The sequence below is a fragment of the Saccopteryx bilineata genome, chromosome 7 (assembly GCF_036850765.1).
Source record: "Saccopteryx bilineata isolate mSacBil1 chromosome 7, mSacBil1_pri_phased_curated, whole genome shotgun sequence".
NCBI classification, from domain to species: Eukaryota; Metazoa; Chordata; class Mammalia; order Chiroptera; family Emballonuridae; genus Saccopteryx; species Saccopteryx bilineata.
The window spans coordinates 98,987,073-99,008,625 of record NC_089496.1 but is presented as its reverse complement, the minus strand read 5'-3'; the positions used below and the strand labels follow the sequence as shown (position 1 = coordinate 99,008,625).

General features: G+C 46.3%; 1 protein-coding gene across 3 annotated transcripts in view; it reads right to left on the bottom strand.

Annotated features, from left to right (window-relative positions):
- Positions 1-666: 666 nt before the first annotated feature.
- The window catches only part of ACSL5 (acyl-CoA synthetase long chain family member 5), a 56,061-nt gene continuing 35,174 nt past the window's right edge, over positions 667-21,553 (bottom strand). For all 3 annotated transcript variants that reach the window (XM_066238649.1, XM_066238647.1, XM_066238650.1), the window contains 19 exons: positions 19,364-19,428; positions 19,141-19,242; positions 17,672-17,771; positions 16,214-16,392; positions 15,476-15,508; positions 15,337-15,388; positions 14,478-14,551; positions 13,850-13,927; positions 12,424-12,558; positions 11,753-11,887; positions 11,145-11,240; positions 6,722-6,794; positions 6,365-6,453; positions 5,962-6,078; positions 3,749-3,892; positions 2,816-2,917; positions 2,235-2,306; positions 1,696-1,838; positions 667-978 (listed from right to left, as the gene is read on the bottom strand). In XM_066238649.1, coding sequence (XP_066094746.1) covers positions 1,698-1,838; positions 2,235-2,306; positions 2,816-2,917; positions 3,749-3,892; positions 5,962-6,078; positions 6,365-6,453; positions 6,722-6,794; positions 11,145-11,240; positions 11,753-11,887; positions 12,424-12,558; positions 13,850-13,927; positions 14,478-14,551; positions 15,337-15,388; positions 15,476-15,508; positions 16,214-16,392; positions 17,672-17,771; positions 19,141-19,242; positions 19,364-19,428 — 1,787 coding nt within the window. In that variant the 3' untranslated portion in view covers positions 667-978; positions 1,696-1,697. The remainder of the gene's footprint in view (positions 979-1,695; positions 1,839-2,234; positions 2,307-2,815; positions 2,918-3,748; positions 3,893-5,961; positions 6,079-6,364; positions 6,454-6,721; positions 6,795-11,144; positions 11,241-11,752; positions 11,888-12,423; positions 12,559-13,849; positions 13,928-14,477; positions 14,552-15,336; positions 15,389-15,475; positions 15,509-16,213; positions 16,393-17,671; positions 17,772-19,140; positions 19,243-19,363; positions 19,429-21,553) is intronic.

The window sequence follows — 21,553 nt, the reverse complement described above, 5'->3', positions numbered from 1 at the left end:
CCCAGACCATTCCAATCAATATCCCTTGGCTGTACCTCTGACCATTCCAATCAATATCCCTTGGCTGTACCTCTGACCATTCCAATCAATATCCCTTGGCTGTACCTCTGACCATTCCAATCAATACCCTAGGCTGTACCCCAGACCGTTCCAATCAATACCCTAGCCAGGGGTCCCCAAACTTTTTACACAGGGGGCCAGTTCACTGTCCCTCAGACCATTGGAGGGCCGCCACATACAGTGCTCCTCTCACTGACCATCAATGAAAGAGGTGCCCCTTCTGGAAGTGCGGTGGGGGGCCAGATAAATGGCTTCAGGGGGCTGTATGTGGCCCACCGGCTATAGTTTGGGGATGCCTGCGCTAGGCTGTACCCCAGGCCCTTCCAATCAATACCCGCTGTACCCCAGGCCATACTATTCCAATCAATATCCCTTGGCTGTACTTCTGACCATTCCAGCCCAAATCACAGGTGTTGGTATCTTTTTAAACTCCCAGGTTTAAACTTTTTTCTGACCATTCCAGCCCAAATCACAGGTGTTGGTATCTTTTTAAACTCCCAGTTGCAGTCGAATCTGAGAGCCTCTGGCTAATACGATTGTCACGTGGTCCTTGTCAGAGGCCAATTCTCATCACGGTCTTAGAGGAAACGGACACCATGAGGTAAGTATTTGCAATAGTTTATTATCTTAAAGACTGTACATTTACAAGTGGAACCAACACGTGTGCTGTGGGGGTAAACAAGAGCAGGACCTGGGTGGGGTTCAGGGGAGAAGGTGAGTGGGCTCCCTCCTGGAAGAGCAGCCTGCCCAGTGCAGACGCCCGGCTTCCCTGGGGTGGGGCTCGGGCTTCCCCAGGGTGGGGCTCGGGCTCTGCTCCTCCATTTGGGAGGCTGTGCTCAGTGCAGGGCTTCCTTCACTGGAAAGTGCACTTGATGTTGATTCAGCTCCTTCCCCCACGGCTTCCGGCTCAGCTGCAAACTGCAGGGAACAGATTTCGTCACCAGTGGTAGTTACCTATCACTGTAGGTAACACTTTCAGAATGTTGTTTTCAAACAATCGTCATAGGCCCATAATCCTCCCGTGTCAGTGAAACTAGAAAGGCTAGGAACTTTTCCGTGTGACCAGACTTCCCTTCCGTCCACAGATGGCTGTGTAGGCACAGGTGCCTAGGAGAAGTCTGTCTCCCAAGACACAAGTAACAGGACTGATTTGAAATGTTTAAAGGTTTTGTGGAGTAGTTAGAAAACGAACTGGAAACAGCTTTTTGGAACTTAAAAGTCTCTGAACTTGAACACTGGGAAGCCTAAGGTTGGGACTGTTGACAAGTTAAGTTTTACCGGAGAACAAGAAAGAAGTTACAAAGGGTCCCTTTGGTTCTTGACCTCGCGGTCAGTTACACAGGTTGGAGATCACGAGGAAGGGACGGAGACTATGAATGGACCTTGAAGAAAGGTATGTTGACAAAAGTAGCCCAAAATCCTAAACGTCAGCCACATTTATGATGGAAAGGACAAGGTTTATTTAGTACGGAGTTGAGCTTCCATGTTGTAAGTTTAAAAGCCCCCAAACTATAGTTTTATAATTGAGTAGCTAGAACAACAGACAGGAGAAGAGACAGACAATGAACATCGGGTTCGTTTTTGACCCATTTGGCCAGGAGGCAGGTGACCCCAAGCCCCTTCCGCTGCCGGTACCTTCACTCCTGGAGACTCTCGTACAAGCTGTTGATTTGGGTCTGAAAGTACTTGGCAAGTTCGCCCCGCTTTGCCTTCAATGTTGGAGTCAGGAGCCCATTTTCAATGGAAAATGGTTCTGAGTGGAGAAGGATGCTTTTGACCTAGAAGAGAAGATCACACACTCACACACACACACACACACACACACACACACACACACTCTCATTATTGATTTGGACTTTTCTGCAGAGCCCTCTAAGTGCTCTGTGAAGAACCTTAAAGAATATTTCACCTTGTGAAAGAGGGATTGGCAAAGTGATAAAAAGAAAGAGACGAGAAACACAGGCCCATTCTCCCACACTTGTAATTTGGGGAAGAAACGAGTAAGGAGAAGGGATAATGCATGGAGAAGGTCACCGCCACATATAGCTAATGGGTGCACGGGGCAAACTCTCAAACCAATCCCTTGGCAACTGGACATGTAAATCCCATTATAAATACAACCTGGAACCTTCCAGTGTGACTTGAGAGGCCACGGGCACACCAGCAGTACACACCTGTTCGAAGGATTTAAGGCCACCTTCTTTCCCAATTTTCTGCATGTCTTCCAAAATGGCTCCCTTTACAACCTGAGGATATAAAACGTGGCTTAAAGCATGGCCATTTGAAAAAGAGTGTAAGTGACGAGCTAAGCACGAATCAACTCAAACCTGTACAAAAAGCCCGCTGGGCGGTAAGCAGGACAGGAGAGTGCATATGTGTAAGCGTCTCTTAGGCCCCATGTCGCTCAAAGAGAAAAAAAGAATGAGAAGAAAAGGCAACTCTAAATTTTAAAGGGGTTTTCTCCGAATGGTATTTAAATTTTTTTTCTCTTTTCCAATTTTGCTTCCTACAAAGAACACGTTACTATAAAAAGAATAGGGTTTGCTGTTGTTATTTTTCAACTCCCCAGCCTGTCCTCTAATCTCATAACATCAGTCAATCTATTTAGGGTTCAGCCACCTACCACAAATTCAGGAAGAGGGTTCCTCCAGACAGAAAGCTCTGGGGAACTCACGGCTGCCTGGGCTACTGGGGCCTCCCCTCTCCCACAGCGGGCCCCCAGGGGGTCCACAAAGCTTTGCTAAGCGAGACTTACTTGGTTTTGGCACATTTCTTCAAAGGAGCCCTTCACCCCAAGTTTGGCCGCAAACGAGGGAAGCACATCTGGGTCAGGAACCACCACTGCTACTAAGGAGGACTAGGGAGGGAACGGGCATGTGAGAACCATTCTACTGGTGTCTCCCAGCGGGGCAAGAAAGTGGGCTCAGATCTTTGAAACGTCTTTTCCCCAGACCTCAAATGCAGTACTAGTAATGCTCCTCGTTCCTCACCAGACTTTCAAACTCTCCTGGAACTGTAATCCCATTTTCCCTTTACACAAATATTCTACCCAAATTTGATTGTTCAAAAAGAAGTGGTGTTCTGCCTGACCTGTGGTGGCACAGCAGGATAAAGCGTCAACCTGGAACACTGAGGTCGCTGGTTCGAAACCCTGGGCTTGCCTGGTCAAGGCACATGTGGGAGTTGATGCTTCCTGCTCCACCCCCCTCTCTCCCCCCCCTCCCCTCTCTGAAAAAAAAATTGAATAAATTCTTTTTAAAAAATTATTAAAAAAATATTAAAAAAAAAAGTGGTGTTCTACATGATACTTAAAGCATCTCTGGCCTGTCCGTATCAACTCTCCCCCACTCCCAGAAAGCTAAGTTTCAGCGCAGTATTTACAAAACAGTTTGTGCCAAGGGACTTCTACTGCAGTGGAAACTAAATTCAATGTGGGTCTCTTTTTCCTGAATGGCTACCCTTCAGTATAAATGTTCAACAATTCCACTGACTTGTTTACAGAGTCCATCCTAATTTCAAAAAATTATTTTCATTGATATTGTCTTATTTGAGACTTGAAATGCTTTATTGCTTTAGTTTCCTAAGCTCAGACCTTTTCATCGTAAGCCTAGCTAAACAGATTTCCCGTAGCTGCTGGGGTCCGCCTTAGTCTCTGCCCGAAATGGCTGTTGTTAAAACAACATCTTACCCGTAAACTCTCCCCGTGCACAAACACCTGCAGCACCACTCTACTCCTGATGTAGATATTTTCTATCTTCTCTGGAGCGATGTATTCCCCTTGGGCCAGCTTGAAGATGTTCTTTTTCCGGTCGATGACCTTCAGGGTTCCGTTCTATGAGAGACAGACAGGTGACAGCATCAGTGTCTTTGAGCCCTCTGTGGCTGGCATCGTTGGAGAAAGTACTGAAGTCACAGGTATCTCCTTTCTTTAAACTTGACTTCTCCACAGACCTTTGGGCAATCTTTCATTTCTCAGTCTTGGCTTTGAGGAAGGGGGAGGGAAGTAGCAGGAACCCATCTATTCTGCACATCTATATATATTCTGTATATCTATTTGGGGAATCCATGTGCAGCCTGAGCATAAGTGCCCGGGACCTGCTGGGGTTGTGCAAATGGTTGCCTTGTCTACTGAAGAAATTTTGCAGCCCTAAATTTCCCATAACTTATTTTCCCATGACTCCATCTCTAGAGCTCCCGGAAACAGGGAAGGAATGATCTTTTATTAAGAATTTTGAGCCTGACCAGGCGGTGGCACAGTGGATAGAGCATCAGACTGGGATGCGGAGGACCCAGGTTCAAGAAAATTAAGAATTTTGAGCCTGACCAGGCGGTGGTGCAGTGGATAGAACGTCAGACTGGGATGCGGAGGACCTAGGTTTGAGACCCCAAGCTTTCCAGCTTGAGCGCGGGCTCATCTGGTTTGAGCAAAGCTCACCAGCTTGGACCCAAGGTCGCTGGCTTGAGCAAGGGGTCACTTGGTCTGCTGTAGCCCCTCAGTCAAGACACATATGAGGAAGCAATCAATGAACAACTAAGGTGCCACAACAAAAAACTAATGATTGATGCTTCTCATCTCTCTCTGCTCCTGTTGGTCTGTCCCTCTCTATCCCTCTCTCTGACTCTCTGTCTGTTTTAAAAAAAAAAAAAAAAAAAGAATTTTGAATAAGTTAGATGTCGCTGTCCTCCAGTCCGCTTTCTGTATTCCTTCTGTGAGATCTGGGGGCAGGCTGAAACAGTGCCTCTGTTCTAATGCGGTGCAAGCAGATCAGTAACTGCACTTGTTAGGTCGGAAGCAGGACTGGGGAGGGCTCTCTGACCAGCGACCAGAGGTCGTTTGCAGCTTCATTTCTCTGAGCTAATTCGTCTGAGGAGCTTAGGGTCTTAGAGATTTGAACTGCAGAATTGGGACGAGTGGCAAATACAGTACACATGATCACACCCTAAGTAGGGCAGGAGACCGAGCCAACCCTGGGACCATCAACAAGGCTCACTTAAGAAATTAGGCATCCATTCAGCCTAACAGACATCTAAAAGTGATGAAGACGGCTCAGCCCTTTACAATTCTAGTGCGGTGACACATCTATTGCCTACATCCTATGCTTTTTTAGAGCAGAGAACTCTTATACAGAAATAAGTATGTTAGCATAGTACTGCTAGACCCAAATCTATGAAATACATCATTAGGACCAGTGTTCCTGGAGTTATCACTAAATGTTCTGTAAACATCACTTAAATCTTGAGAATATTGAACCAGAAAAGAGTGTCAGACCTGGCTACAGTCCCCTCTCCCAGCTCATAGTAGACAAGAACTTTCCAGAGAGGAGACCTTGGAAAATCGCTGCAGGGCATCTACATCTCCATCGCAGTGATGCAGTAATTCCTTCTTTTCTCAGGAAAACAGGGGGTGGACAGAGGCTACTGATCGTTGTTTGTCACCAAGCTACGCTTTAAAAGTAACGTTTCCATATCTTCCACAGAGAGTGGCAGTAAAGGTCAATGAGAAGTAAAACAGAGCCTCTGCACACAGCTAGTTTAGAAATCTTGCTTCCTTCTTTTGATACGTCTCTACATATTAGGTGGAATGTATCTCTTTGAACCTTATAAAAGGCAAATTGTTATGAGGCCATGGAGTTATCAAATCACAATTTCTGTCTCAAGAAAAGTAAACAAACAACAATCAGACTGCTACACTTCTTTTTTTCTTTCTGGAAAAGTCACCTAATTTTCCTCCAGCTATAAGCAAATCTATTCCATGGTTAAGTGAGTCACGCCAACTCAGCAGAGTACTCCACTCAGATCTCTGCCCAGCTTGTTGATAAGCAGATGGTCCCCTTCCTCCTCCTCCACCCCCAGACCTGAAGCACGGGTTTCCACTCCCAGAAGCTTTAAAAAAACACCCACCGGGAGCCAGCGACCGATGTCTCCTGTGTGAAGCCAGCCATCTTTGTCCAGGGCTTCCTCTGTCTTCATGGGGTCCTTCAGGTAGCCTTTGAACACGTTGGTGCCTTTGATGCAGATCTGCACACCAGACGGTACAAAGTGGTGATACCAGCAAAGGCCTAGGCATTCTATAAAACACTTGCTCCCACACTTAGGTCATTTGCTGGTTTCAGCTACAGTGAAAAGAGCACCCCTCTGTAATTCCCGTTGTGGGGGATGGGAAAGTGAGGCTCAGAAACACTCAGTTCCCCACCCCAGATCTCCAAGGAGTCAGACCCAAGCCCGCTCACAATTGTGTGCTCTTCCTGATTCAAACGTCCCACCATGATTGCCAGGACGTGACTACCGGGCACACCCTACCTACCTCTCCTTCGCTGTTCACTGAATAGTAGTTCATGTCGGGCACGTCTTCCAACTTCACATGATTGCAAGCCAGGGGGACTCCGACGTGGCCTAGAACACAGCACGTGGAGTCAGCGGGGAAACCGTGCACAATGATAACCCCGGGCACGATTCAGAGATATTTATGGGCGGGCTCTAAACAAAAAGAGACTGAAAAAGTCATCTGCCAAGATAAGAAAGCCTGGACCAAAACCTGAGTTGGCTTTTGCACATCCATCCAGATGTGCAAAACTAAGCTTACCCAAATTCACACGTGCAAGTTCACTCAGAGCCCTTCTCCCACCCACCACACCTCCCACCCAGTGGGCAGAGAACCCACCTGGTTTCCAGTCCCCAGGTGTTGTAAAGGTGCAGCCAGCAGTGCATTCTGTTTGACCGTAAGCTTCAAATACCTGGGAAAACCAAAGAAGGCCTTTGAGACTGACTCGCGCTAAAGCAGGAGCTGGCCATGCCCTGCGGCAAGACAGGACGAGAGCAGGTCTCTGAAGCAGCATTTTGAAAGGGAAACAGCTCCGGCTGTGGTGCAGAACGGGGGTGGGCAAGCTCTCTCTGGATAGGACCAGATGGTAAATATTTTAGCCTTGTGAGCCACGTGGTTTGTCTCTCAACTACTTACTGTATTTTTCCCTCCATAAGGGGCACCTAACCATAAGATACACTGAGGGTTATTTTTTGTTGTTTTTTTTTTTTTTTTGCATTTTTCTGAAGCTGGAAACAGGGAGAGACAGTCAGACAGACTCCCGCAGGTGCCCGACCGGGATCCACCCGGCACGCCCACCAGGGGCGATGCTCTGCCCACCAGGGGGCGATGCTCTGCCCATCCTGGGCGTCGCCATGTTGCGACCAGAGCCACTCTAGCGCCTGAGGCATAGGCCACAGAGCCATCCCCAGCGCCCGGGCCATCTTTGCTCCAATGGATGTGGAAGGGGAAGAGAGAGACAGAGAGGAAGGCGCGGCGGAGGGGTGGAGAAGCAAATGGGCGCTTCTCCTGTGTGCCCTGGCCGGGAATCGAACCTGGGTCCTCCGCACGCTAGGCCGACGCTCTACCACTGAGCCAACCGGCCAGGGCCTACACCGAGGGTTTTAAGGAGGAAAATAAGAAAAAAAAAGTATTCTGAACCAAATGATGTGTTAAAAAAAATAATTTATTATTTTTTTTTGTATTTTTCTGAAGTTGGAAACGGGGAGGCAGTCAGACAGACTCCCGCATGCGCCCGACTGGGATCCACCTGGCATGCCCACCAGGGGGCGATGCTCTGCCCATCTGGGGCGTTGCTCTGTTGCAACCAGAGCCATTCTAGCACCTGAGGCAGAGGCCATGGAGCCATCCTCAGTGCCTGGGCCAACTTTGCTCCAATGGAGCCTTGGCTGCGGGAGGGGAAGAGAGAGACAGAGAGGAAGAAAAGGGGGAGGGGTGGAGAAGCAAATGGGCGCTTCTCCTGTGTGCCCTGGCAGGGAATCGAACCTGGGACTCCTGCACGCCAGGCTGACGCTCTACCACTGAGCCAAACAGCCAGGGCCTGATGTGTTAAAATATTTAATAAAATAACGGATTTTTTGCTCCATAAGACACACGGGCATTTTCCCCTCCACTTTTAGGGTAGAAAAAGTGCATCTTATGGAGCAAAAAATACAGTAATTCTGTCAATGTAGCAAGAAAGCAGCAGTAGATAATATGTGAGAGAGCAGGAATGACTGTGTGCCACAGTGGGCCAGGCTTGAGCCGCGCTGCAGTTTGCCAACCCCTGGTCTAGAGCAGTGGTCCCCAATCTTTTTTGGGCCACAGACCAGTTTAATGTCAGAAAATATTTTCAAGGACCGGCTTTTAGGGTGGGACGGATAAATGTATCACGTGACCGAGACAAGAGTCAAGAGTGAGTCTTAGATGAATGTAACAGAGAGAATCTGGTCATTTTTTAAAAATAAAACATTATTCAGACTTAAATATAAATAAAATGGAAATAACGTAAGTTATTTATTCTTACTCTGCGGACTGGTACCAAATGGCCCACGGACCAGTACCAGTTTGTGGCCTGGGGGTTGGGGACCACTGGTCTAGAGGACAATCTTGAGTAGAGAGGCTGGTGGGAGAAAACAAGTGACCGAGCTCCTGCATTGGGTGGAGGGAGGGTGGCTGTGAGAGGCAGAGTTGATAACGATGGAGAGGAAGGCATTTCTGGGGGGAGCATGAGAACAGGACCTTCTGATCTGTCAGTTTTGGGGGCGGACGGAGAGGAGAGTATTAAGAATGGCCAAGAGGATGCTGCTTTGAAAGACTAGAGGACCTCTGGCCTTGGCATCAATGCAGAACATTTTCTGATGTTAGTTATACAGATAAGGGACACTCTATGAGGACAAGGCTGTCTGTAACATTCATGCTTTGCATGTTTGTCGAATGAATGAACTAGTTAGCCATTTGGGTGGGGGGAGGGGCAAAAAAGAGACAATATCCATGTCCGATCCCTTGTATGAAATTCCAGATGGAGCAGAGAGTTGGTTGGAAAAAAAGTAAAACCATAAGATTACCCGAAAACATGAACGAAAACAACCTGGTGAATATTGGGGGTTAGGAAGGCCTGTCTAACCAATTCAAAAACTACAAATAGAAAAGATTAATCTGTCTCACTACTTAAACATGTAAAACTTTTATATAGCCATACATGAGACAAAAGATGAGAGTAGGGAAAATATTTCTAACACAACAAAAATCAGCATTATTAAGATATGAAGAACTTTAGAGAGCAATATGAAAGAGAACCAAATTATCTTTTGCCTATTTTTTGATATTGAAGTAATAATTTATGGAAGAAATACAAGTGCCAATAAGCAACAGAAAAGATGTTCAGTGTTAATAAAAGAAACAAAACCCCAATTAGATTTTTCATGTATCTGATGGGCTAAGATTTAAATGACCAACAAACCCTTTCACTGGCAAGAATATGGAAAAATAGGCCTCATGCATTATTTGCAGAAATGTATAAAAAAGACTGATATTCTGCCCTGGCTGGTTGGCTCAAAGGTAGAGCATCGGCCTGGTGTGTGGCTGTCCTGGGTTCAAATCCTGATCAGGGCACACAGGAAAAGTGCCCATCTGCTTTTCCACCCTTCCCCCTCTCCTTTCTCTCTCTCTCTTCCCCTCCCGCAGCCAAGACTCCATTGGAGCAAAGTTGGCCTGGGCGCTGAGGATGGCTCCATGGCTTCTGCATCAGGTGCTAGAATGGCTCTGGTTGCAGCACAGAAACACCCCAGATGGGCAGAGCATCACCCCCTAGTGGGCATGCTGGGTGGATCCTGGTCAAGCACATGCGGGACTCTATCTCTCTGCTTCCCAGCTTCTCATTTCAGAAAAAATACAAATAAAGAGACTGATCTTAACGAAGGGAAATTTGATAATCTACATTAACGTGTTACAAAAAAAACCAAACAACTCCAAGCCTGATCAGGCGGTGGCACAGTGGATAGAGCATTGGCCTGAGACACTGAGGACTCAGGTTTGAAACCCCGGCATGAGCACTGGCTCACCAGCTTGAATGTGAGGTCACTGGCTTTAGCATGGGATCACAGACATGACCCCATGGTTGCTGGCTTGAGCCCAAGGTCACTGACTTGGCTGGAGGTCCCCATTCAAGGCACAAATGAGAAAGCTATCAATGAACAATTTAGGTGCCGCAACTATGATTTGATGCTTCTCATCTCTCTCCCTTCCTGTCTGTCTGTCCCTATCTCTCTCTCTCTCTCTTTCTCACAATTTCCTTCCAACAATTTACCCAATAAATCCCTACTTGTCAGGATTTATCCCAAATTAATAATAGCATAAATACTAAAGAATATACAGGTGTCATTATTATGTATACTTCATTGATTATAACAGCAAAAAAAAAAATAGATAAGCAAATGATGTTCATCAATAGGAGACTAATGATTTAGGTACATTCACCAAAATATTCCTAATCATTAAACTATGTTGATATTTATTAGACAGGAAGCGATGGTTATAGGGCACTGTTTAACAAGTATTGTCAAGGCCTGATGCCATTTGTGTAAAGGTTTCTATACACGAATGCACAAGAGGTAACTAGAAGAAGAATATTATCTCCTGATTTTGAGATTCTGAGGTGACTTTCTCTTTGGAATCTTCCAGTTGGTTTTTAAATTTTATTTAAAAAGTGAGCATAGTTTGTTGCAAAAGTGAAATAAGTTGTCTTCAAAGATGCTTGGTTGATTAAACTTTGGGACATGGAAACACAGGTTGGGGGAGATGAGTAGATAGAAAGCATTGCTCTAGGCCCTGGCTGGTTGACTCAGTGGTAGAGAGTCAACCCAGTGTGTGGATGTCCAGGTGTGATTCCCAGCCTAGGGCACACAGGAGAAGCACCCATCTGCTTCTCCATCCCTGCCCTTCTTGTTTCTCTGTCTCTCTCTCTTCCCCTCCTACAGCCATGACTCAATTGGAGCAAGTTAGCTCCATAGCCTCTGCCTCAGGTGCTAAGAAGAGCTCAGTTGCTGAGCAATGGAGCAATACCCCAGATGGGCAGAGCATCACCCTCAGGTGGGCTTGCCAGGTGGATCCCGGTCGGGGTGCATGAGGGAGTCTGTCTCTGCCTCCCTTCCTCTCACTGAGTAAAAAAATGAAAGAAAAAGAAAGTATTGCTCTATGCATTTACCTCCCAGACTACAAAAAGTAGATAGATAGATAGATAGATAGATAGATAGATAGATAGATAGATAAGTGATTGGCTTACCGAGCATCCCAAGGCCGCCCGGAGGAATGTCAGGACAGGAGAGGAGATGGGGGCGGCTCCAGTGACCATGATGCGAACCTTCCCGCCCAGGTTGTCCTGTTCAGTGGAAACAGAAGACCCGCTGAAGCCCACTCCCTTGGCTTCCTTTTCCTCCATTGCAAAATGCCTTGAACAGCCCACCCACTGTTGTTACGAGCGTTAAACTTGCAAATTTACCAGCACTTAGAATAAGGCACCATGGAAAAGCACTTGAAAATGTTAACTGTTATTGTCACCACTATCCATAACTGAGGCCAGATCTGCATTAAAAACAATTTTTTTTCTTATATAATTTGTATGTTTGGTCCCTTCAAATTACTTAGAATCTCAACAAACCATCTGAAAAAAATATGAGTGCTGGAACCAAAGTAAAATCTGTCTTCTGCATTTTGACCAATTTCCTTGAGTGACAGCGTGGCCCAAGTGAGATCTCAAAGGGTGGGTGAACACAGAGCGTGAAAGGCTCTCCAGTTAAAGAGACGCTTGACCGTCAGAGGGAAAGCAAGGTGAACGGAGTCCATGGCAGCCTCGAGGTTTGCCTGGCTCTGTCCAGGACCCACACAACCTACCTGGATCTTCCGAAAGATGAGCCTGTCCCAGATACTGTCGCGCCTGATGATGCCCCTCTTCACTTCACTGAATTTACTGGAAATAGCCAAGTTCAACAAGAACTTGCTCAAGGGTGTCTTGGCTTCATTTTGAACCTGCAGGGTGATAACTCCTTTGAGTTGGAAACCTATTGGAGATCCTCACCAAGGCTCATCGGTAAGCGAGAGACGCTGCCACCCGGCTTCAGGAGGAAGACGCTCCCGATCGTGAACGGTTTGCTGGCTAATAAAGAGCCCTGGGAATTATGTCCACACGAAGAAAGCAGCGAACTCAGTACGTACATGCATTCAGAGGTCCAGTGCCTCCAGACACCTTGTGGGACCCCAGCAAGAAGCTCTGTAATCAGTAGGTGTTATGGAATCACAGTAACGACTTCCCGGGAAGTTGGCTGTAAGTAGATGCATGCAGGGAGAGAGAGAGAGAGAGAGAGAGAAAGAAAGAGAGAGAGAGAGAGAGAGAGTGTGTGTGTGTGTGTGTGTGTGTGTGTGTGTGTAGGGACCGGGAGCGGGGGTGGGAGGGTGGCGATGGAATGGAAGTTGACAAATTCTTAACAGCAGAGTCCCTAAGAGCCTCAGGCCTGAGCACAGACAGTCCCTCCACCTCAGTCAGCCCAGCAAAAGCAGGGCCGCACCTTATCATAGATCCTGTTAAGGAGCCGAGGCACCACGGGGAACATCGTGGGCTTCAGAGTCTTCATGTCATCAGGCAGCAACCGAATGTCTCCCTGGAAGAACCCAACTTTGGCTCCACAAGAGTACGCAACAACCTGGAAGCGAAACCGAAGGGCAGGGCTCAGGGCCAAAGGACCAGCTCCGAGTGGGGGTGGGTGGGGACTGTCCTCAAGAGGGTGTCGCAGGACACTTGGCTGCTCATGGTGCCTTTCAGTGCTTTGGCACTAGGGAAAAACACTGCCAGTTCAACTAGAATATGTGTATAATTGTAAGACCGTCTCGATTTCAGAAAAATGAAAAATATGCTTATTAGAATTGCTATTTTATTAATCAGATATCAATACTTTAGTCCAAGGAAGTGAATCTCTCATTTATCATTTCATGCATCAACAGAGAAGCTGGTCAAAGAAGTATTTAAGAATAAGGCTCAGTCTGACCAGGTGCTGGTTCAGTGGACAGAGCATCAGACTGGGACACTAATGATCCAGGTTCAAAACCCCAGCTTGAGCATGGGCTCATCTGGCTTGAGTGCATGGTTGCTGGCTTGAGCAAGGAGTCACTTACTCTGCTGTAACTCCCCAATCAAAGCACATATGAGAAAGCAATCAATGAACAACTAAGGAGCCGCAAAGAAGAATTGATGCTTCTCTCCTTTCCTGTCTGTCTGTCCTTTTCTCCATCTCTTTCTCTGTCTCTGTCACACACACACAAAAATAATAATAAAAAATTTAAAAAGAAGAAGGCTCAGAGCCAAAGGACCACATCCCGGGTGCAGAGAGAGGAGTTTGCCTTTCTTACCACCTGTGTCTTTGAAAGGCCAGTACTGCTCTCAGATCACAAACCGGCCTCAGAACAGCCCAAAAAGCTGGGAGTCCACCCACATCCACTCCCAGACGGGCAGCTCTCCTCCAGGACACATGACCCTGGGCAACTCTATCTCAACCACCCTGGATATCTTACCTGGATCAAATGCTTCTTCTCTGCCTCCCTGTAGTGAATTTCCTATTCTCTAATCCTAGATCTCTTTAAACATTCTAACCAAAATAAAATTTAAAAGAAGGAAAATATCTCCTATCCCAGGTCAGAATTAAGTAAGGGCCGATAGTAAGCTCATGACTCTGACCTCGCTCGACTCGCAGGCACACGGCGTGAAGGCAGGAGCAAGCCTGAGCCCACTGGACACACACAGACCCAACAGAGGAAGGCCCAGCACAAGCTAGGTAGGGGCGGTGCCGAGACCCGGACTCAGCTGAGCCGACTCCCTGCCTGTGCCCTTCACGTTAGAGAAAGGACTGCCAGAGTTAGCTAGCCGCCTTTGGAATAAACGTGGGACCAGCAAGTCAGGTGTCCCTTTCCACGTACCCGCTAGGGACGCGAGCCACTCACCTGTACAACCCTCTCAAACATATGAGCCAAGGGGAGGTAGGATATGGTCACATCATCCGGGGTGGGCGCAAACGTGTACTAAAGATGGGGAACAGAGAGACACAATTGGATTAGTGCCAACCTTCTCTTCCAGAGGGGAGTTGAGAACTACTCCTGTTAACCACAGTTAATGATACTCTACTGTATATTTGAAAATGGGTAAGAGAGTCGATTTCAAAAGCCCTCGTCGCAAGAAAAGAGAATCTATAAATAGGTGTGGTGATAGATGTTAACTAGACTTACTGCGAGAAGCGTTGGTGCAATACATATAAATGTTGAATCATTACATCGTACCCCTGACACTATTGTAAAGTTAGATGTCAATTAAATCTCACCTAAAATTAAAAAAGATTTTTTAAAAACTAGTTCCTCCCAGGAGCACCACGTAAGCAGGATTGTGGAGGGCTGCAGTGACCCTATAGGCCAAGGCCTGAAAAGGCAGGGTCCTCCACACAGTGATGTACAGTAGTAGTCCACACTCAGGCCCATAACCATTTTTTTTTCTCTGCCTTCAAGATTAAAATCTAACTTCAAGATTATAACTTTATGGTAGATTCACATTTTAATGAGGACCTCTTTTCCAACTGACCTCCACACATTTGAGGAAAGCAGCAGCATTTGCAACAACATTTTGATGGGTGATCATGGCTCCTTTGGGGTCCCCTGCAGGAAATAAGAGGTAGAAAGATCCTTTGTGTAGCTAATGGGTAACCTCTGGCTTTGAAATAAGAAGCTTACTGTCAATTGGCTCCATTCCAGAGAGCCAAGAGCTTCTCCTGTCACCGTGTCTTTGTATGAACGGCATATGACTCTGCTTCTGAATGATTCATGCCCCCAGAGAGTCTACTGCTGACAACTTCCTACCGTTTCCACAGGGCACAGCCATGATCTCAGATAGCAATACAGTGGGACAGAAAAATCCAAGTGACACGCCACTCCTTGTGCTGTTTTTATCTTTCAGACTTCAGCTCTAACAGTGTGACCTAGCTATCACCTTAGAAACTGGGCAGAATGAAATGGATATGACTGTAGGTCATCATAGGGACATTAAAAGCTGTTAAGAGTTCTCATTGATAGACAGCTGCCAGGTAGGAACAGGGTGCACAGTGATCCGTGTAGAACTGTCCCTGGGATACCTTGATTAAAGGACCATTCTAGCGGTGTCAAGTTGAGAGTGGTGGGTTGGGGAAGAACGTTGACTTTCTGATGCCATCTTTAAGACCCCTGACATCTGTAGCACGAGGACACCTCCTACTATGCTCAATGAAGTTTATTTGCTTAGACTTAATAGTTTTCTATTTGGGTATCCATACTCAAAAGCCGAGGGTGGTAAGCCCCTAAGGACAGGGTTCATTGTATGGTTTATTTTCCAGCCTACCACTGGTCAGAGACCCACGCCCTGTTTCTGGCTGACCAGAGGTCTCCGGTACAGCTTCCTGGGCACTGACCTGTGGTCCCGCTGGTGAAGCAGATGATCCCCAAGTCTTCTGGTTCAGGAGGCTGGAGGGGGAAGCACAGGAGCTTAGTCTACCCCGGACTGTGGGGGTTAACGAGGCAAGATCCCAATTCAAACAGAAGAAAACTTACCACGGGTTTTCTGAAATTCTCCTTGCCTATATTCTACACAAACAGAAAACCAAGAAAGAAAGACGTTACTTGAGACGGACAGACTCGTGACAAATACAACCCTCTCCCTTTTCCACGAGAACACATCTGGGGGAATGTCACCCAAATCTCAACCTGGATCAAGCCCAGAAGCCTTACGGAAAAACATGAGGTTTATCTAGATTACAAGGAGGGCAGGTCGCAAGTGTTCCAAACTTCCCACTATACTTTTAAGGTTCGGTCACTTAGGACCATCACTAAATCTTTTTCAACACTATGTAGAGTTGACATTTCAAGGCTTACTATGTACCAGTCACTGTCCTGAGCACTTTCTATATATTAATTCAGCAAACTCTTTAGCCCCTCTGTGAGGTAGGGACTATTTTATCCTCATTTCACAGAAGGGCAAAGAGAGATCCAGAATAGCTTCCCAAGGTCACCTAACTAAGACTGCCTGGCTCCCAGACCGAGTCCTTCCCCACCACGGACCCCAACACTTATACATTCCCACTCGGAAGCCTGTGTACGCCAGCCTCAGACCTTTCTCCTCCCCTGGCACAGTTTCTGAGCTGTCTTGGGGACATTATTCTCGAAGTTTCACAGCATGAGCCCTGCCACCCCTGGAAGACAACAGCCCACACTCTGGCGTAGATGTCCAGCCCATTGCCCATGGGGTCAGAGCAGCCCTCCGGGGCTGCGCGATGAATTTCAGCCCATTACCTCGGCATCGAGGAAGGATAAGATCTCAACCCCGCTCTTCTCCCCTCTCTGCTTCAGGTCGTCCTCGAAGGGATCCATGAGGATGATCGTGGTCAGGCCTGGAGTGAGGCCCTTCTCCACGTTCTCCAGGAGGACCGAGGCCTTTCGGGGGGTGTCACAGATCACTATGGCGATATCAGCTGGAAGCAGAAACAGAGCCAGAGGTCAGCTTCCTGCTCTGCTAGGTACCTGACGGCCTGGGAGGGGGAAGGGATTTCTAAAAATGTCCAAGCTAGTGCGTCCCCCAAAGGGCATTAATTATATCTGCACATATATAGGAGCTAACAGAAGCGGAAGCACAGACTTCCCTTTGTGCTGCCAACACGGTTCAGTCTCCAGAGAAGCCACAAAATTCCTTCCGCTCAAGGACACAAATTGTTGCTGAGTCACTCAGCAGTGGTCCTGTCGGTGGGTTTTATTTGGGGAAGGGGAGCAGGGGGAAGAATGGAAAGGAGGGGACACATGGAACTTCAGCAGACAAACATTTTAGGATTCTAAATGTTATCGTTTGCTTTGATACTTTTTTACACAGACAGAAAACGCCTGACTGTGTCTATAGATCAAATGGATCGACTGTTATTTCTGTTACAGAATGTAACATCTTGGAAATTTGGAAGGGCTGTTACTTGTCCGTTGAACTTGTTGTATTCATTTGACAATGGTCATTTTTTCCCCTACAGACTCACTGTACACCAGGGGTCCCCAAACTTTTTATACAGGGGGCTAGTTCACTGTTCCTCAGACCGTTGGAGGGCCGGACTATAAAAAAAACTATGAACAAATCCCTATGCACACTGCACATATCTTATTTTAAAGTAAAAAAACAAAACGAGAACAAATACAATATTTAAAATAAAGAACAAGTAAATTTAAATCAACAAACTGACCAGTATTTCAATGGGAACTATGGACCTGCTTTTGGCTGATAAGATGGTCAATGTGCTCCTCTCACTGACCACCAATGAAAGAGGTGCCCCTTCCGGAAGTGTGGCGGGGGCCAGATAAATGGCCTCAGGGGGCCACATGCGGTCCGCTGGCCGTAGTTTGGGGACCCCTGCTGTAAACATTGGTACAATCTGGTTAACTGTACTGACTTAGATTTACAAGAACAGGCACTGAGGGTGAAAGCTGCAGTGATTCAGTCATCCACTCTGGCCTTGTCTCCAGTGTGGCCAAAGTCAAGTCTCATCTCTAAACTACACTGCCATCCAATGTCACCTTAAAGCATTTCACAGACTCTTCTATCGGGGCATATTTTTGGCAACTTCCCTATAAATTATATTGTAGGTCCTATAGGACAGCCAAGACTTGAGCATTTTTTCTGGTCACAGCATTCCAAGTCTGCTAACCAAAGCAGATATCGGGGAAGTCCTCAGCTTTGGGAAAGAATCGAGTTGTAATGTAATAGTGAAGGTTCACCCTTGTTGATAATGTAGATGACGGCGTCTGCTCCCAGGGTATCGTACAGGGGAACGGCTACCATGGAGTACGTGTAACAGGCTAGCTCAGAGATGATCCACTGTATGAAGAGAAGTGCAGGTAAGGACCAGAGAACACTTTGAAGGGGAAAAGTATTAACTTAGTCATTGAGCCAGTAAAAGATCTTATAGTTATTTGATTTAAAAAAAAAAATCACTGTAAGGCTGTAGGGACTACCACTGCTCATGCTACAAAGTACACTTAAATAAAGGAGATAAGATAGGCAGAGAGACAGCTGTGATACAAAGGTAGACCGGGATACAAAGGTAGAGTGTGATAAGTTCTATCCACAGGAATATGGAAAGCATGAGGGAGTTTGAAGGAGGCAGAGGTCACTCTTAAGGGCAGGGTCAAGGCTCTGCGGGGGGGAGGGGTGCTTTGGGGAAAAGGATGAAAATTGGGCGGGGCTTTGAAGAACTGGCAAGATTTGGTCATGGAGGTGGAGGTGGAGGCAGAGAAGAAGGCATTCAGGGAAAGAACAGAGGCAGGATAGAATGACATCAAAGTATATATCCATCAGGAGGCGTGAAGAGTGACAGAGAAGGAGTCCAGAGGTTATGGGCTGAACTGCAGCCCTAACCTGCAATGCCACTAATTTTAAAGATAGGGCCTTTAAGGAGGCAATTATGGTTGAGTGAGTTCATAGGGTGGGTCCTAATCCAATATGACTAATGTCATTTCTTAGAGGAGGAAGAGACACCAGGGATGACAGGAAAAGGGTCATGTAAGGACACAGTGAGAAGGCAGCCAGCTGCAAGCCAAAAAGAAAGGCCCCAAGAGAAACCGAACTGGCTGACACCTTGATCTTGGACTTCCAGCCTCCAGAACTGTTAGAAGATATATTTCTGTTGCTTAAACCACCAGTTTCTGGTGTTTTGTTATGGCAGCCCGAGCAGACTAATATACTAGGTTTGGTGTTAGGTTTCTAAACTATCTAGATTCAAGGCTATGTCTTCTCACTGAAACTGGGTGTAACAAATTAATTCCAATCATCTTAATGTCTAAGATCTGCTGGCCAGCAGCAATGGATGCCTTGGTTTACTTCAGGTACAACATGCAAGTTCCAGTTCTGATATGAATACATCCTTCTCTAGAATACCTTCAAGCTCTTATTGTCCAGTCCCTTTTACCTTCCTTGTTTTCCTCATGCAACCAACAGACTGACTTAAAATGACTCTTAATGGGCTGGGAAATAAAAGAAGTCTAGTCACTTCGCTTAGAGCACTACACATTCAACCAGGGTTTAAGGAGGCCCCAAGGTGTAACTCTTCCAAGGGGAAGAATATTTAAAGAATATGAGATTTTCAATAGCTTTGGTAAGTCATCAACAAGTACTGGATTAGGGGTGGGTTTAAAGTCTTTAGACTTAGCCCTGACTCATTTGCTTGAGTCAATGCCAACAAGGTTACCTCTGGCCTGTTCTGAGCAAAGATGCCAACAAAGTGGTCTGGTGAGGGCTTATATCCTCTATGCAAAAGACAGGAGCCCAGGTACTCCGCTCGATCAGACACCTACAAAAGAGAGAGACAGAAGAGAGAAGGAGACACAAGTAGTCAAGACCCAGAGGAGACCAAATTAGCTCAGGATATCACATGAGCAAAAGAATCTGTCCCAAACATAGGTTTCACTTACCTGTTTGTAGGAAAGCCATCTGTAGGGTTGGTTTGGTTTTCTATATCCCAGGCAAGGCCCATTATCTAAAAACATAACATTAAAAGAAAATCAGCACCATTTGCATGCAAATTCTTTGGACCAGAGAAGGTAAAAGGGAATGAGGGATAGACAAGACATAAGAGATAAATCTAGCCTGACCAGGTGGTGGCACAGTGGATGGAGCATCGGCCTAGGGTGCAGAGGGCCCAGGTGTGAAACCCCAAGGTCACCAGCTTGAGTGTGGCCTCATCTGGCTTGAGCATGGGCTCACTAGCTTGAGTGCAGGGTCAGTGGCTTAAGCGTAGAATCATAGACATGACCCCATGGTCGCTGGCTTGAGCTCAAAGGTCACTGGTTTGAAGTCTAAGGTTGCTGGCTTGCGCCCAAGGTCGCTGGCTTGAGCAAGGAGTCACTCACTCTGCTGGAGCCCCCCAGTCAAGGCATATATGAGAAAGCAATCAATGAACAACTAAGGTGCTGCAATGAAGAATTGATGCTTTTCATCTCTCTCTTCCTCTGTCTTTCCCTGTCTGTTCTTCTCTCTGTCTCCCTCTCTGTCTCTGTCTCTGTGACATACAAACACACACACAAAGATAAATCTACTTTGAATGCAAGCTTCTCCTATGTGCCAAGGAAATTCAAAGGTAGTAAGTAGTCAGTTCTCAAAGCAGAGTCTTACAAACTACCCTTGAAGCATTTAGGAAATTCTACAGAACAGGGGTTGTTCAGTGTTAGGCTGTGACCTCCCTGGTAATTGGCATTCAAAGGAAGCCATGAATATAGATTAGCCCACATAATGTGAACAAGTAAAAGCTCACGAGAAACACAGCTTGACTTGCATAATCTTGGACTGAGCTTCTTTATAAAAAAAAAAAAGTCTGCTCATAAAAATATAAAAAAAAATCTCAAAATACAAGTTGTTAATAATGTCACATCAACAGCAGTATACATTGATATTCTTTTTTTTTAATTTTTTAAAAATGTTTTTATTTTTACAGAGACAGAGAGAGAGTCAGAGGGATAGACAGGGACAGACAGACAGGAATGGAGACAGATGAGAAGCATCAATCATTAGTTTTTCATTGCGTGTTGCGATCTCTTAGTTGTTCATTGATTGCTTTCTCATATGTGCCTTGACTGCGGGCCTTCAGCAGACCGAGTAACCCCTTGCTGGAGCCAGCGACCCTGGGTCCAAGCTGGTGAGTTTTTGCTCAAGCCAGATGAGCCCATGCTCAAGCTGGCGACCTCGGGGTCTCGAACCTGGGTCCTTCAACATCCCAATCCAATGCTCCATCCACTGCGCCCCCGCCTGGTCAGGCTACATTGATATTCTTTTAAAAAAAAAATTTAATTGGCTTTTAGAGAGAAAGAGAAAGAGAAACTTTGATTTGTTGATCCACTTATTCATGCCGTCATTGGTTGAGTCTTGTCTGTGCCTTGACTGGGGATTGAATCCACAACCTGAGCATGTTGGGATGATGTTCTCATCAACTGAGCTAACCTGGTCAGGGCTGCTATTCTTCTCATAATTCCTTCGCATAGTTCTATAGGGTTGTGATAAATATAATACATATATTTTAAATTTGGCCTGCTCCCTTTCCCTGTTGGATACAAATGTTCCCATGTTATTATTTATTCTCTGTCGAGATTCCAGTGGCCTTATTACAGCTGACTGACAAAGGATTCTACTGTAGCCGAGTTTCTCTCATTGTAGATATTTAGATGCTTTCCAAGGCAGATACTGTACATAATGCTATGGTAAATATTTTCAAATTAATCATTTCAAATTTAGAACATTTTCTTAGAACAGAGTCCCTAAAATGAAATAGCTGAGTTGAGAGGTGGGGTTGGTTGGAATGGCTTATAATTTTGAGAACCTAGCACCACATTGCTTAATAAGACCCACTGTGACACCTGCTTTTCCGGCAGCATATCAAGTCATAGACTCTAAACAATATCTCTTTTTAAAACATTCTTATGGTTTGATGGGTTTAATAAATTATTACTGCCTGACCAGGTGGTGGGGCAGTGGATAGAGCGTCAAACTGGGATGCTGACGACCCAGGTTCGAGACCCCGAGGTCACCAGCTTGAGCACGGGCTCATCTGGTTTGAGCAAAAACTCACCAGCTTGAGCCCAAGGTCGCTGGCTCGAGCAAGGGGTTACTCA